This window comes from Lonchura striata, chromosome 1, assembly GCF_046129695.1.
Source record: "Lonchura striata isolate bLonStr1 chromosome 1, bLonStr1.mat, whole genome shotgun sequence".
NCBI classification, from domain to species: Eukaryota; Metazoa; Chordata; class Aves; order Passeriformes; family Estrildidae; genus Lonchura; species Lonchura striata.
The window spans coordinates 132,158,432-132,175,978 of record NC_134603.1 but is presented as its reverse complement, the minus strand read 5'-3'; the positions used below and the strand labels follow the sequence as shown (position 1 = coordinate 132,175,978).

The window sequence follows — 17,547 nt, the reverse complement described above, 5'->3', positions numbered from 1 at the left end:
TTTATGAGAATGGGGCTGACTGCCCATGTTCTATATCAGATAATATCAGAGAGATAATATGCAAAAGTAATTCAGGAAGAGTGGCCAAAATTCCTGGATTTGTCCTTCACAGACATGTTCCCCAGGTAATTCCTATATAGGAGTGGCTTCACCTTCAGAGATGCTTTAGAAGCTGGCTAACTGCAACACTTACAGAAAGCTTTGGTTTGCATGATGTTTTGAGTATGTGCCTCTCTAGATCTGATCTCATTTGCAGTGCTTAAAATAAGATGCTTATCTGGCATTTCTTACCATTGTGCCCTAGTAAATTTTTCAGGTAATGCTATTATTTGCTCAGTGAAGAGGCCTTCATCAGACTGAGATGCTTTAGTAGGGATTTTGTTGCAAACCCATCAATAATAAAGTAGTCTCTGTCTGACACCACTTGCAGCTATAGTTAGCAGTTGTGGCAGGCAGTGACACCATGACCCTACAGGTATAGCAGCTCTGGTCCAGAAGCCTTTGGCTAATGCTGAGCTGAAACCAGTGAGCCCTGCTGCATGAAGCTGCACGCCAGACTGCCATGCTCAAGCTGACACTTACCATCTGCTCCAAATTGTGGCCAGCCTGTGGAACAAGCGGGCAGAAGGTCTCTGCGCTCCACCCAGAGACACATATCCTCAGGCTCCAGGTCTGAAATGATGGTGTAGACCCATCATTTCAAGCCTGTCAATAATTCAGTCAAAACTATTAAGAGTGCTCATGAATAACTGTAGAGTATCATGACATAAATAAAATAGACAAACCAAGTTCTTGCTTCTTCAACATGCAAGCACATGGACATTAATTTTTTGACCCTGAGATCTGATAAGCAGCCAGGTCCTAGTCAGAGAAAACAAACATATTTGTGTACTTAGCATCTAAGAAGTTGGTTGAAAAGAAAACTTTATTTTGATGTGCTATTGTTATGAAATTTCTCCTTATTTCTCCAGGCTTTAGTGATCTCATAATCAGTCTAACAAAGGCAGTATGATACTCAGCAAAGACTGTATTCTCAGGCTTGCATGTGTGTGCAGTAATTCAGGGTTATTGAATTGACTCCTTGTTGCATTAATGGATAAAGGCACACAGGATATCCCTGTATTAAATCTGAGAAATATCGGGATTATCTGCATTTGCATTACAGCAAGCAGTTTTACTGTTTTTCCGAGTCACCAGGACCCTGCTGAATGAATAATGCACTTTGCAGAAGGGCTGAAGTGTAGATTCCCATTTGCAAAGGCAGCTTGTGAACTTTTCTCCTGATTATTTTTCTCTTCTAGTTACATGGGCTGAACCTGCAGTTACAGAGATGAAAGCAGAAAGCTCCAGTTTTCTGCTCTATTTAAAATGAAGTCATAAGGCTGGATATTGCCTTCCTGCAGACTTGGGCAGAGTGCTCTGATTCTACTGCAATAATCAGATGTCAGCACTGAGATTAGATGCCAGAGTTACCTACCCTGTAAACTCAGCTAAGAAAGGCTGTATTTCCTGACATACTCTTTTCCTTATTTTGAAGGACTTAGTACTTTTTCAATAAAAATAAATTTAATTTGTGGCTACATTTCAGCTCCATTGGTTTGATGGTATAAGTGGAGCAATACCAGCTTTGGATTTAGAGCAGTCGTGTGGCTGAGTCTCTCTGTACAGCTTTCATGTGGTCTGGTGAGACATTCTTAGAATCCCCAAACATTTTTGAAGATCCTAAACTGGAGACATTCACAATTCTTCCCTCCCTTTCTACCATTAATCCTTCATGTTTTAACAAGCACTGAAGTTAATACAGCCTACACTCTTTCCTGTCACATTGGGCCCCCTCCCTCCTTTCTTTCTCTTGAATAAAGCAATCTGTTCTTTCCCGTCCATACTCTTGTAAATCAAAGGGGTAGATGTCGACACACACCATAACCAAGTATAAACTTCCTTTTTTTAATTAAACAGAGTTCTGACATTTGGTTTGAAGAAGTGTTTGTTTGGTTTTATTTATTTTTTTAAATATGTGAACGATGTCAACTGCTTTTATTTTATTTTTAGTAGAGACAAATTTTGTATGGTACCGCAAATAATCTCCAGCACAAAATCTTTCAGATGTTGTTTCATAGTTTAATAGGAAGACAGTTGGAGAGGAGCAAGAAGTCTTGGAATTTGAAGCTTTTAGACTTAAGACGTTATCTCTTTGGTACAGGTTTTTGTACACATAAATCATGTTTTAACTTCCTTTTCAAATTTAATTTCAAAACCAGCTGTAATTCTGTTGCTATTCTCTTTGCTGTTTTCTTATTACTACTAATTCTACTTAGACAGTTATATGAAATACAGAACTATCCAAACTCACAATAGCAGGTGCTAAAAATAAACAGTACTCTTGGAAGGAACACAGGCTTTGTTTCAGTGTACAAGAACAGGTATCTTGGTAGCCAGAGCAAAGTCACCATAAAGTTGCCTCTTTCAAGATATCCAACACCTATTGTGGTGCAAAACCAGAGAAAGGTCCCTAAACCAGAGAAAGTGTTCAGATCTCCTACTTTCCATGATTATTCTCAGTCCATGACTAGTCATAAAAAAGGGCTTTGTTTAATAATTCAGTTGTTTTATTTTTAGATGATGGTTTTAATCCACATTTGCAGTTGAAGTATGTCATCACTATGATGTAGGGGGCCAGATATATGTGTGTATAGCAATGCAGGAATGAAAAGGTCTCCTGACTGCCTGGTCAGAAGAAGGTTGGGCAGCTCTCAGAGGGACTGTGAGTGCTTAGACACTGTAAATGCTGCTCTTGATGAGCAGGACTGAGAACAAAAGGTTATGAGTAAGTTGCATGTGTACTTCTGGCCTTCCTTTTTATTTATTTATTCCTCAGGAGTGCAGACATAAGTGATGAGTGGTTCAGTCCCTGTTCTTCAGTTCCTATGGATGAAGGACTATGAGTATGGCACCTTTTCATGGTTTTGTCTAAGGAGCAGTACCACAGCTTTGTCCTTCTACTCTCAGTCCTTCAAGCACAGAACAGGATCTGCCACTTCAGCAAGAAGCCCAGCTGTATGCTGGGGTGAATCAGGCACAGAATCACCATCTAGGCAAGGGAGGAGATCGTCCTGCTCTGCTCTGGGGTGGCCTCACCTTGAATAATGTGTGCACATTTTGGGTGTCACAGTATAAAAAGGACATTAAACTATTAAGACTGTCCAAAGGAGGACCACAAGGATGCTGAAGGGCCCTGAGGGAAGCCATATGAGGAGCAGCTTAAGTCACTTGGTCTGTTCAGCCTGGAGGAGACTGAGGGAAGAGTTCATTGCAGTTACAACTTCCTCGTGAGGGTAGAGGAGGAACAGGTACTGATCTCTTCTCTGTGATGACCAGTGACAGGACTCAAGAAAATGGCACAAAGCTGCATCAAGAGGGATTTATGTTGGTTATCACGAGAAGGTTTTTCACTCAGAAGGTGGTTGAGCACTGGAACAAGCTTCCCCAGGAAAGTGTTACAGCACCAAGCCTGGCAGAGTTCAAGAAGTGTTTGGACAAGGCTCTCAGCATATGGTGATTCTTAATGGGTCCTGTGCAGGAGTTGGACTCGATGATCCTGATGGGTCCCTTCCAACTCAGCATATTCTATGATTCTCTGAACTCAGCTGCAGGTGATTTCATTGCATGCAGTGTCAGAGTGACCCACAGCAGCATGCCACTGATGGTAGTGCTTTTTCACATGCATGTGCTCAGCTAGAAAATCCACCCAGGAGCTTCCTGAGAACCTGCTGCAATATAACCGGGTCTTCTGGAGCCTAGAAATCCCTGTGAACTCCTTGGATTGCTTCTTCCCACTGACAAAGTATTGTTTTGAGATACATCTGGTGCAAGGCGTAGGCATATGGCACCAGTATGGCAGTGCTGGCTCCGGGGGTGGTTTCCTGCAGAAGAGGTCTGGCTGAAGGCAGTAGTCACTGCCTATGGAGAGTTATTATTATTTAGCACCCAGGTCTTTGTGAACTTGTCTGACTGGTGGCTGGGCAGAGTGCCATGTGAGCGTAAAGACAGGAGCAGAGACAACTGAGTCTCCAGGGCCTTACACACATCTCATGTGGGCACTGAGGTCAGGCTTCTCAGCAGGGAGAAGCTAAATGACTGTCTGTCCCAAGCACATGTACCTGTGGTTGACGGGATATGCCATCATTAATCCAAATCTTGGCTGTATTAAACTTCTAAAATAAAAAACAGCTTTTCCAGCCACTTGAAGAGGGCTGGGGGCCTGTTTGGATCTATGCATTAGTGGGGAGGGAGGGAAGGAGCAGGGAGGTGGACCAGGACTGATGAGCAAAAGGTTATGATATGGAGCCATGCTCCACAGTACTCCTCCCCACGGGTTGAGATGACCTGACCCCCCAACCAAGGCAGGGGGCAAAGTGTGCTGCCTTCCTCCCCACAACTGCAGACCTCTCCAAGGGCTGGGCAACACTTCTGTCTGTAAGGCCCAGCCCTCCCTTTGCTGTAACAAGAGCACGGACATCTCATGTTTTGTTTCTTAATTATGTTTTCAGCACAGTGCTTGCTGCAGCTGCAAGCAGAAGCTTTAGCATTTGAGAAACAGGATTGCCTGTTTGCCTGGCAAAATCCTCAGGTTTAGCAGCCTAAGCTCTCTCTTATGCTTGGGCAGTGCTCCCACGTGGAAATAACTCAGGTTTCCCTTTCTGGCCCTTGGAGAAATGCTCACCTCCACAGAGAGGCAGAACATGCACAGGGGATGAGGCAGCAGCACCAGCATTGTTGTCCCACTAAGAGTACAACATCTGGGTAAAAGATCACAAAGCCAGAAACGCCAGAAAAACTTTACTAAGGCCACTGAGAAAGCTAAGGAGAGACAGAAACAGCAAAATCCAGTAGGCTGTATTTGCACAGGGAGAGAAAACACCTGAGCATTAGGCTGAAGTAAATGATTCACTGCGCAGTGCAAGTCAGAGGAATGCAGATCATCAGACACTGTGATTTTGCCTGTCTCTTGTGGGTCCCAACAGTTGCTCAAAAAGATGCTTTGTGGCACCCATAAAAAGATAATGGTGGGAATCTCCTAGCCTTAAATCTGCTTTTCTGCTATGAACACTAAATTCCATGTGGAATTGCTTCTGACATGATTCCTCCTACATTTAGTTATGCACTGTTGCCATATACTGTGAAACTAGCTGCTTCTGTCCTCTGCAACGGGTAACTAAGCACCTACAGTATAAAATATCCCTCACTGAAAAACTGGGAAGCTTTACCATTGCTATTGGAAAGTGCCATGAGATTTACCTAGAAGGGTGTGGCAGAAGTGCAACCAAGGATATGCTGTTATTTTAAAAACCTGACCATGTGCTTGTTCCTCCCCCTTTGAAGTCAGTGGCAAAGCTGTTTCAGAGGAGCAAGACTACTTGAACAGGCAAACAAGAAGCAGCCTGGGGGCAGAAGAGGCTTACAGGGAATGGTTTCTGCTGCTGTCCTGGAGCACAGAGCTGTTCAGACAGACTGGAGACCTGTCAGCCACTCTCTCCCATTAAGACTGAGAAATTAATGCTTTTCAAGTTCTTAAATGAATGGGCTTAATCTTACAGACCTTACTCATCAGAGTACTGCCATTAATTTTAAGAAAATAATCACTGTATTAAGTGCTATGGAATGGAGTCCTTAAATTGTTAAATTCTAATATTTGACAGATTTTTTTTTATTGGATAGAAAAATAATACTGACATAATTAAAAGGATGTGAACATTTTACCTTTTGAAGACTGCAAGCTGCTTTGGAGTGAGATGTAAAACTAGAAGCAGTGCAGAGAGCTCAAGCCCATGTCATGTCTGTAGTTTATTTTTGAACTTTATGAAAAACACACTTTAGCAGTTTCTATCCTGACCATTCAACTGTATTCTGGCATTCTAAATGCAAAAACATGCTAACCATGAAAGCAGAACTTTTAAAAATACACTGTCCACTTGGCTTCTTTGCCCTGCTTCAGAGTCTCCCAAGTTTGTTTGGGACAAACTTGGGAACTTTGTTGTGGAATGACTGTTTGAATTGGGGCTTCTTAAAATACATGTGGAGCCTTGTAGCTGCTGTGGGGTGTACCCAGTGGTGGAGCTGTACTATTTTAAAATCATCTGGCTATTTCACTTCATGTAAGAATATCTGTCAGCTTAGTTATAAGGAATGAGAGAGGTTGATTAAAACAACTCACAAAGCCATTAAACAAAGAGATGAAATGTAGAACATGTGCTGTAGGGTCGTTTTAATGATAATGTGGGGGGGATCTGTGGAAACTGGATGGCAGCTGCAGTGTAGCTGCATTTTAAACCCCTCTTAACAGTACCAATATCCCGTTCCTTAGGGGTGGAGTTTCTTTTCTGTAAAGCTAGGTCCTTTGGAAATGGTGTTTGGAAGCTTCCTCTCATTGCTATGACTGACCATAATGGAATTGCTGTGCTCAAGCCCTTTAAGACTAAAATGGGCATTTATGTACACTAATCATCTAGTCATTAGGTGCCAGATTCTATAACAAAACAGAAATGTATGTGGAAGCATTAGTCAAGAGGAGAAAGTATAAAGATGTCAAGTGAACAGCCAGGAGGATCCAGAGAGAGTGGGGAAGAAGAAAAGTAATGGCAGGTTTTTTCATTTTATCTTATTAGGTAAAAAAAACACCAGTAATAAATATACTGCTGTGTGCTGTTAAGTATGTCTATTAAATTCACTTAGCGTATAATCTGGCTTTAAACAATTGATATCAGGCAGCCACATGAATTCAGTAAAAACTGTTTAAATTTCCCATTTTACTTTGTTCTTAATAACTTAGTTATAGGCATCAAGATTTAGCATAATTAATTCTAGCCCTATCAGAAGGGGTTTCAAGTCTCTCATGAGTTCAAATCAATCTCTAGCCTTAGAAATCCTCATGAGGAGCAGTAGCAAAAGGACGTAACACATCTGCCCATGTCAAAAGTTTTACAATCCCATCCACTTCTCCCAGAGACAGGGCCATTACCTAGGTACACACTGGGTCTAGTTCAGCTTGGCAGCTCCAGTGTTCCTAATTCAACAAAGTTGACTTAAATGTCTGCCATGCTTTTTATGCAAATGAAATATAGTAATTTAGTTAACCCTTTGTCATTGAGTAAATTGTGTTCCCAGACGAGAATACCAACACATCAAAATATCCAGTTATTAAAATATTTTTTTAAAATTGCATTAAATGAAGACATATCATCCAGGACCAATTATATAAAAATGGGAAATAATTATTTAAGAAGAGCATGGAAGACTTAAAGGAGTTACTGCTTCTTGCTCTTGGCTGTAGATTGTAGGTACATTAAGGTCTGGGGACTGTTTCCTTGAGGGTTTTAGCTGGTGTGTTATTTTAAAGACATTGAAAAGTGGTAGTTGGGATAGATAACAATCTCCATACTGGCTTGTGGGGCACTCTACCAAGTAGCCAGGGTACCCATCACACCTGTCTGGCTCCTGTGCATCCCCAGCTAAAGAAAATATACAAACATAACTCAGCTGCCATTAGGATGAGAAAAAAAAACTCAGTTTTGCTTAGACAGAAAAAAAGTCTGGTTCCCTTTGTTCTTAGACCTTGGTAGCAGAGGAATCAGACATTGATCCAACAATGAGACACAGCTTGTCAGCTGATGCTCTCAAGACAGCACACCTTGAGGTGAACTTCAGAGGGTTTTTTTCACAGACTTGCCTCAAGCTGCCTGAGTTAAAAGTTAGAGGAGAAGCAGGGGAAGAGCTCTCCCTGATGGGATGTCATGGCCAGGATGCCATTCTCTGTTTGGCTGGAAATGGTTAGTTGAAGTTCTCACTTCCAGAAAATAAATTAAGCACCTTACCATCACTGTCGTGGAGAGGTTATCTCAGGTTTTTAGCATCATGCTCAGACTCATCCTGTATTTTTCCTAGAAACATACACATTTTAGAGTCAAAGTTAGTTCTTTGCATGTGTCCTGTTGCTTTAGTAGAATTACTAGCGTGCAAAGAGTATGAATAAAATTCATACAGTGATTCCTAAAATACAAGATGTTACTTTCAGTATGCTTCCCTAGGGAGAGAACTGAAGATGTCTGACCATGTAATCCCTCTCTTCTCTACCTCTTTTCTTCCAGTCCTCCGTGATGTCTGTCTGTTTTGCCCGCTTTCACCCAAACCTGGTTGTTGGTGGAACTTACTCTGGCCAAATTGTCCTGTGGGATAATCGCAGTCACAGGCGCACTCCAGTTCAGAGAACTCCCCTGTCTGCTGCTGCTCACACGGTAAGGATAAAAATCACCTCCTCTTCCCTTAGAGGAGATGGTCAGCAGGGAAAGGCAGCTGCCTAGTTGTGTCTACAATGCTAGTTGCCACACAGATGAAAACAGAAGTGTGGCCCTTGAAGGGAAAAAAAGTAGACCTGAGACATGAACAATCACCTCTTGTAAGTGCTTAATCATCACACGTTGTACAACCAAGTCAGGACGTTATTCTCCTTTCCAAGAAAGAATGCAGGACTGAGTACAACACTTGAGTGAAGCAAGCACCCATGTGCCAGAACAGTGGCACTTTAATTCTTGTCCCCATTGTCTGTAAAGAGAGCCAGAGCACTGTGGAGGCTGTATGCCTCTCAGTCCAACGTGGCAGGCAATTGGAGTCACTATTTTTGCCTTGGTGTACGCAAATTTCTCCTTTGAATCAAATTAGGCACCTGTGAGAGTCTCATAGTAGATCCTATAAGTAGACACTGGTGCCCTCAGAAAAAGTGGGGCAATTTGCTTCTGTTTTCTAATAGATCAATACATAAATCCCTGCCATGGTCATCTGCTCCAGACAGGGCCACAGGGCAGAGTTTGCACACTGTAGTTTGTTTCAACAGAATGATGCAGGAGAGCATTTTGTTGACACATGAGTACTTACAGATAATTATTGATTATGTCAATGGGCTCTAGTGATTTCTGAGAGAGAAATGGGCAGGGAAGTAACACAAGATGCCTGAGAAAGAAGAGACTTTGTGATATGAGGATGATGTCTGTGATAGGAGAGGCTCTTACACTGCAAAGAGCTCACATTGTGCTAGAGGAAGAGACAAGCCTGGGCTGCCTGCTAAAGTGTTCTCACTCTGCTCTGGCACTGACATCCCGTCCATCCTGCACAAACAACTTGTGCATTCTTGAGCTCTCCCCCTCCAGGGTCTGAGCATGGGCAGACTCTTCAGGAGAGATGAAAGGTGGAGTAGTCATCCTGGGAGCAAGCTTAGAGCAATTTCTGAGTGGAAACTAGAAAGGAGGAGGAAAATGCAAAAATATTATATAAGGGTGCAGAAAACCACAGATTTTCTGTAATATAAGGAACTGAACTTGACAAAGCACTCTGAGGGATAAGATGATAATCTTGTTCTAGCAGAATGAAGGTTCAGTGCAGCTCCAGCTTTTACAAGTCTGTGATTCTAATGTTTGGAATTTGCAGATCAAGGTTCAGCTTTCAGTTGACTGTGACAACATAATCCCTGGAGTTAAAAGACAACTCCAGAAGCCAGGCCATGTGAATTACTGCTGAAGATTCAGTATGGGGCCAGTATTATGATTGCAAGTCTCTTATATTAAAAATTACAGGTGTGCACAGACGTGCTTAGTGGGCCAGGCAATACAAATATTGTTCTCTAAATTTCCACTATCATGAATGTTGATGTAATTATCTAATGATCTGTGCCATGGGTTGCAACTTCAACATTGCTTTTCATTTCCCTAATGTTTTTGCTCATTTTGTTGCCAGTAAGGTCGTTCAATCTGCATGAAAAGAAACAGTTTCTCCTGGAAGTGCAATTTAGAGATGTAGCAGACCAGAAAACTAGTGACAAGAAGCTGACTGTCACTGAAAATTGAACAACTGGGACTCAAAATCTAGTGGAAAAGCAAAGATTAATGGGAAGTAATTTGTTTACACTCAAAAATAATTTAAGGCAAAATTGTACCTCCTGGAATTATATATTAAAACAGTTTTATTATTGCAATAGAATAATAAAACAGTGTTTTCCTTTTGAAAAATATAAATAAATTACTTTCAGTGGTGGGTGGGCACTTTATGTGCTGTCATGGATTGGTATAAATGTGTGTTTACACAGTCTAATATGAGGAAGCATGATGTTTTAAGCAGTGCTCAGATTTTACAGTAAGAGTTGCTTACTTTATATTTGTTTATAAGAATTACTTACATAAACTGTAAATGAGGTCTTGGTTGCAAAAGGCTGGTTTGAATCCTTGCTGCCAAAAAAAAAATTAAATCAAGACAATGCTACATTAGCAATGTTACTTTTTGTACTGCTAGATACGTGAGCTGAATAATTTTTTTTTTTATTTCAACTCATGCTCTGTGTGAAAGAAGGATTCTTCTCTTTTCTTTTTCTTGCTTTGTTTATTTTGAAACAGATAGATCGTGTTGTTTTCCCTGACTTAAGCCTTCCTGAAATTTAGTATCACTGATTACTGCCTGGATTCACCAGGAAAGAGAATTCTACCCACAGCTTACTCACTAATTTCCTTTCACACCCACCACACATCTGCACTTGGGACAACAGGAAATTTTAATTAAGACAAAACCTTTTTGCATGATGATTTCATTTCCAAGATAAATAAAAGCAAGCTGGCAGCAACCCTTTGAAAGGAAGGAGCCTGTTCAGACTTTCTGTTACATACAGTTGGTTGTCTTTGTCATCCGCTTTCCTTACATCTTTTCATTTCGGCCATGAGTTTTATTGTGCATGCAATTGATGGCTGGTAGCCCTGATTAAAGCCAGCCCTGACACACTGAGGTGCTGTTGGAAAGACATGGTTCATTCTTTCCCCCCTACTAAATATTCTAGATGTTTCACTGCTTGCTGTAGCTTCCTCACACCCACTCTGTCTGTTTGGTCTACTGAAGGTCAAAAGCCCATTAAACAAATAGGTCTGTGCTTATTTCACACATCAGTATGCAGTTATCATGTTTTGCACTGGGGTCATTAGCTTACACTAAGCAGCAAAAAGGTCCATGGTAGGAGTGTAATAGTGTGAGACACATGTGAGGGACCAATGGGGGTCCATTTGATCTGAGAAAAAACAGGTGCCTGACAATCTTGAGAGAAAGAAAAAAATTAGCATCAAATGGACCTTGTGACTTACTGGTGTGTACAGGTTGCCTCCAAGCACTATTTCAGCAGCAACTGCTTAGTCTATCTCGGTGCGGGCACAAACACTGTTTGTACAGGTGCTGCACCTTTTGCTCTTGGAAAGGGGGCATTTACTGGGCTCACTCAGGAGTCAAACCTGAGAGTGAGCCAGACCTCTCGAGGATTTCTGCCATTCCCTGCTGACTGGGTAGGTGACCTGCAGCTGGATCTTGACGTAAGTGGCAGTTCTGCCATTCCTTTCAGCAGGACCAAATGCTACATTCCTAACACTACATGGAGTTGGCTTAGAAGCTCCCTAGGGATCTCTTGGAAGTTGGTCCTAATTTTCTTTAATTAAGCAAGGTATTAGAGAACAATTGTTTTTTCTTTATGGAGATGCAGGTCTTCTACTGGTAAACACTGCAGAAAAACTAAATTTTTCTTTGCTTGATTTTTGTATATTTCTAACCCTTAATTTAGCAGTGCCACTTGTACTGGTCAAAGAAAATTAAATCTTGATTGTTCACTCTGACTGATTTTTCACTCTGGAGATTGCTGAACTTGACCCATCCCTCATATGTCACCATCAGATATCAGATGACACTTTAGGCTCAAAGTGTTACCAGGTTCCTTGGAAAATGAATAGGCCAAGTTTCATTATGCATACTAACTTGGAATTCAGCCTCCATGGAATGACTGCACCATGGTGAACCAGGTGTAACACCCTAAATCTAGTCACTCCCCACTTATAATAAAAGATTTTAAAAGGTGTATTGGCCAATGCTGAAGAACGTTGATGGGCTTGTTCATGTTCTTCAACTGGAGTACATTTGCAAATATTTAGCATTCAAGCCAAATTCTGACAGAGTTCAAGTTTTATGCAGCTGTTTTCTTGAATAAAGTTTTCATTTTTATTCCGTTTGGACAGTTTTCCTCTTTCTGCTGGTTATTTTCCATGTCAAAAGCCATCAGTAGAATGATACATATCCCTGTGGGTGAAATCTCATCCACATAATTTGGTATTTTCACAGCATTACTCAGCTGGGCTGTTTTATTATGAGGAAAATGAAACTTTGAAAACATTTCCACTTCCATAATCTACTTCTTAAAATTTAAATGAAAAAGAAACACAAAAACCCAACCAAAATAATTCCTATCTGGCAAAACCAGAGTCTTATATTTTCCAGGCATTGTGTGACTACTTAATAATTCTTTAAAATAACATATGAGACATTAGATATTTGTTTGTGAAAACGTAAGAATGGCTCTCTGACTTCCAGTGTTCTCTCTTTTCAGCATCCTGTGTATTGTGTGAATGTAGTTGGAACACAGAATGCACACAATCTTATAACTGTCTCTACGGATGGCAAAATGTGCTCCTGGAGCCTGGACATGCTCTCAACTCCACAGGTGGGTTTGTTTTCACCAACATGGGGGGAAAAAAGTGTCTTTGGTAGAGCAGGATACTTGCATAGTGGAACACAGCTCCTAAAAGCCAAAATCTTGCATCCTATACAAACTAAAACCGATGGATGCACTTGAAAGAGTACAGCTTGCTTCCAGCAGTCTCTGCTAAGAGCCAAACCCCATTTCCTTTACCACAAATCATGTAATTATTGTAATACGTTAATACATAGGTCAGTTTCAAGTGAAAATGAAATAGTCCATTTTAAAGCATGGTAATTACAGAAGTCGCCTGTGGTATAAATTGCACTTATTCTACAGCATTGTTTAACAAATATGGACTAGATTGCACTGCTGCTGAACACACCCTAGGCACTGTAGGTTTCCCCTGCGCAGTCAGAAACTCAGAAACTTATTTTGCTGGCAGCCTTCAGTAGCCAAAGGAACAAACAATGCAAATCAAAAGTTTTAGAACTAATTCTCCCCCTCTGGAATGTTTGCTACTATTGTCTTTCCCCCCACCTCCTCTCCTTTTTATCAGAAATGAAAGGAAACACAGGAAAATTGCCCAAACCACTAGTGATTATAATAATGGAAACTAAACAATGAATCCAATGCTGAAAAAGGTATACAGAAAGCATCTTTTAAGTGTTATCTTCTGAAGAAGTACATTTTCTATTCCGATACATCACTCATTTTTATACACAATTTCTTAGAAAAAAAATATATAATTTTTACTAAGCATCATGGGATCTGATCTTGTTTCAAAATGCTGCATAGAAACTCCCTATTATGATTCCATTAATCATGCACTAATGTGCAATTACTATTGAATTTTTGCTTTTCAGTGTTGACACAAGAGGTGGGACTCCTCTATCCTAACCTCTGCCATCTAAAAGTTGATGTGTCAAGTCTAAGTTAGAAGTTCAAGTTTTGTGTACCGCTGAGATAGAGAGAGGCTGGTACTTCTGGAGGGTGACTCATCCCATCCAAGTGTGAAAAGCCATTTCAGATACCCACCCTGGGACATGGAACTGTCCTATCTTAGGGTGGAGGAGGATTCTGGAAGTCATCACATCTACTCCTCTACTCAAAGGGAGACCAGCTTCAAATTTCAACATTACATTGCTCATGTAAGGCAACAGTGTAAAAAAAAAATACTCTTCTTCAGTAGAAATGGAGGCATCTGAAATGGCCCAGGCATCTATGTTCAGGCACTCTAGTGCCTTCTGCAGTTTCTCATCTAAACATCAAGAAGATAAACCCCATCCCTGCATATTCATTTACTGGAATACTAAAGCCTGAAGCACAGATCTGTGAACATCTGAGTTACAGTATCTCATCACTCAAATGGAATTTCCCTGCTCCAAATCTGGCTCTCAACAAGGATGGGAACACACCCTACATTACACTGAAGTCTGGCACATGGCTCATGGTGATCTAGAAAAGAGAGGCACAGGACTTGACATCAAGCTGCGTGCCATAGCTTTAAACTGGGAGGAGTAAAGTGTTGCTGATGTGTGTCAGTCTGAAACTTTCCAAAGACACAGCTCCAGAGCACTTGTGTACAGTCATGGTGTGGGCGCTGGGAGCAGAGCATCCACCACAGTAATATGGCCACGTCTCTGCAGAGACACTAAATGATAATCTCATCCCAGAAGGTATTAACAAAAATACATGGTCTCTTTCCCATATTCACAGAATTGTTCTCTCTCTCACCCACATGTTTACAGACATATGGGGTGGTCTCCCAAAGCATTTTCCATGCCTTGTTTTGCCTTTATAATAGGACCAAATTTATTTCAAAGAAAAGCACAAACCAAGCAGAAGTATTTCTCTGTGGGTTTGCATCACCCTCCTTTCACAGAGATACCCATTTTCTTTACAGCAAAAAAGCCCTTTTGAGAAAAACTGTACAGGCATTGGCCCTAGAAGAACAGCAGCATAGGCCTTTTAAACATAGAGAATATAACCACTTAAATAGCTGAAGATGAAAATGGTGAAATCATTCAGGCCTTTTGTGGATTCTTGGGTTACACTATTTAGGCTGAAAAACTAAAAAGTTGTGCAAAATCTGCTCAAAGCATACACATCTTGCAACAGCCACAAATTTGCACGGTTATTTTATTTCCAATTGCAAAAATGGGCATGCTGATTTACTTTAAAATATAACTACCAAATGAAAACAGAAGACATTCCTGCTGGTTTGTATCTTGGTGGTGGAGTCTAGATGGAGTGTTTATGGTTACCTCAGAAAATCCCTGAAAAGCAATGCTTAGATTGGTGGTAGTGACAGGACCCCAACTTTTTTATTTTGTTTTGCAAAGGCACAGATGACACAGTGAAGTAAATGCCTCACATGCACATGATATTGCAAATGCTTCCTGACAACTGATTTCCAGAACATAAATAGAAGGGTATTGCATGATTTATTAAAGCCTGAGGCTGGCAAATGTAACCATTAAGGTATTATCTTTAGTTTCTGCACCATTAGATTTTAAATTCTTAGCTGTCATCTGTGGCTGATTTAAGATGATGCAGAAAAGACCAGTGCCTTCCTTCCGGTCTCATATGTGTGACAGACAGCACTGGGGATGTCAGGCGCATCCTGGTTTGTGACACTGCATCTTCTTACAACACCTTATGTAGAAACCAAAATCCTGTGACGGGGTCAAATGATTTCATTTTCTTCTCCTGCTACCCCATGTAATATTTAGAAGTGTTACATGGGGTAGCATATATTAAGTATCAGTTTTTAAAAAAACCCAACCCAGACTAACAAAAGGAGGATTCCAACATAATAACAAAACCTGTTTTGGTAGGAGAGCATGGAGCTGGTATACAATAAGTCCAAACCAGTGGCGGTCACAGGAATGGCTTTCCCAACCGGAGATGTCAATAACTTTGTCGTGGGCAGTGAAGAGGGAACAGTCTACACAGCCTGTCGCCATGGAAGGTGAAGTTCAGCATTTTGTACTTATAAAACATTGTGTATCTGTGTCAATGAGAGATAGCCAAGTGTGTGTGAAGAGTGTTCAGTGTTTTCTTCTCCTGGATTAACAATGTCTGTACTGTTCCTGTGACTAGCACAGGAGCTCCCCGACTTTGAGCATCTTTTCTACAGCCTCTTACACTGGGGCAGTTACCCCAGGCTCCCTGTGTAGCTGGTGGGGAGCAATGATTACTCTTAGGTTGACTTCCTTTACCTTTTTCAGTAGTGTGCCTGGAGAGGAGATGGCTGGGCCCTCAGAAGTGCCTCTTTCTCACTGTGAGATGAGATGAGATGAGATGAGATGAGATGAGATGAGATGAGATGAGATGATGAGATGAGATGGAGATTTGCACAGCTGTGTACAGGTTTATACACCTAGCTGAGATGCAGGTATCTATGTCTGCACAGGTCAGATGAAGCCCTAGGAGACACTTCTGTTGCAGGATAATCCGGCCCAAACCAATATCAGTTGGTAATCTGTTTTATTTTTTACCATTCTCAACTCCATCTTCAGTCTCCACAGGGATAAATCAGAGAAAAGCCACCATGGGCCTGGTTCCTTTAATAACACAGATGCACTCACAGTGTGCCACATGGGTTCTAGAGAATCCTGTGCTCTCTCACACTGTGGTCATGCATAATATAACCCAGGCTGTAGTTTGATACTGCAAGTTCCATGTTTGGCACCCTGCAAACCTGCAGGATGCTAGTGTTCTCTATTAGCTTCCAGTAGTAGTTTTATCTCTGGGAAACTTGAAAGGCTTTTGTAAAGAACAAAAGCCTGGTTTTCCACTGACAGACTTGGAGCTCATCCCTGCCAGTGGTACGCAATGTTCTCTGAATTCATATTATCATATTCTGAGTTTATGTTGACCAAAAAGATACTGATACAGTGGTTTAAGACAGTAAGGCTTCTATTACACATCCAAATGTTTTATAAACACTGTTTTACATATGTTTCGTTCAATGTTTTTTTTTAATTTTTTAATATTTTTATTTTAGCCTGACTGCTGACAGTGTTGCAAAATTGTGTCTATTTAGGCATGGACAGATAGGCTGTGTGGCAGCTCATGGTTTGAATGAGTCTTAGGCTGCTTGGATGAACGAAGCATGCCCAAGGGCATTTCTCACTTCTGAACTTTCAGACTTGCCTGATTTGTTCCTCACAAGAGGAAGAAGGTGCCAGATCCTCTTTTTACCACACCTTTTTAGAACCCTTCTACTGACCATTGACAAAAGTTCTTCTGCTTCTTCCTGTTTTTCCTGGAGCCTTTTGCTATCATCCCTGGTTTACTTCCAGATGCTCCTGTGTCCTTCAGGCCAGCACAGTGAAGAGCCATATGTCATTCTGGAAAAAGCTGTGTCAAAGCACAGCAGACACCCAGGATGTTCTCAGTGCTCCAGAACTCCTCTTACCCCACTGACTACGTGGCAGATAGCTGGGATAAAATAAGAGGTGTCCTTTGTGTCCAGCACTGCAGGACTTGGCCCCTGCTCCAGCACATGCTGTGAGGTCTGGCAGGGGAACATAAGTGGAGCCACACTGTCCACACAGGAGAGGTGGGGGGACACTGCACCAGCTGGATGAGGGACCAGTTTCCTCTGGCACAGCTCCATATCTCCTTTCAGTACACTGTACTCCCACTGACACAGGGCTGTCAGGCTCATCAGAGCTGTGGCTATTTTTAATTTATATTCTCCCACTTGCATTTTTTATATAATCTAGCTAAAAGGGTAATTTCTTTATTCCCTTTTCTGTGTACACTGTGAGACAGCACTGACAACTGATCGGGCATCATTTGCTTCCAGGAAGAAGAAAACTGTGCACATCTTACACAGCGTTGTACTTTTCCTTCCTAATAGCTATTCCAGCCTCTGGCTGATGAAATGCACATCTCCCCTTGTTCAAAGTAATGACTATATGATGCCTGATCACAGGATCAGTTACTTCACTTTCTGTGAAAAAGCATTTGCTCCCTAGTGACTTGATTGACTG

At 41.4% G+C, this 17,547-nt stretch overlaps 1 protein-coding gene across 8 annotated transcripts in view; it reads left to right on the top strand.

Annotated features, from left to right (window-relative positions):
* DYNC1I1 (dynein cytoplasmic 1 intermediate chain 1) overlaps nucleotides 1–17,547 on the top strand; it is a 183,967-nt gene that overhangs the window by 128,005 nt on the left and 38,415 nt on the right. For all 8 annotated transcript variants that reach the window (XM_021538381.3, XM_021538378.3, XM_021538382.3 and 5 more), the window contains 3 exons: nucleotides 8,145–8,291; nucleotides 12,452–12,565; nucleotides 15,382–15,515. In XM_021538381.3, coding sequence (XP_021394056.1) covers nucleotides 8,145–8,291; nucleotides 12,452–12,565; nucleotides 15,382–15,515 — 395 coding nt within the window. The remainder of the gene's footprint in view (nucleotides 1–8,144; nucleotides 8,292–12,451; nucleotides 12,566–15,381; nucleotides 15,516–17,547) is intronic.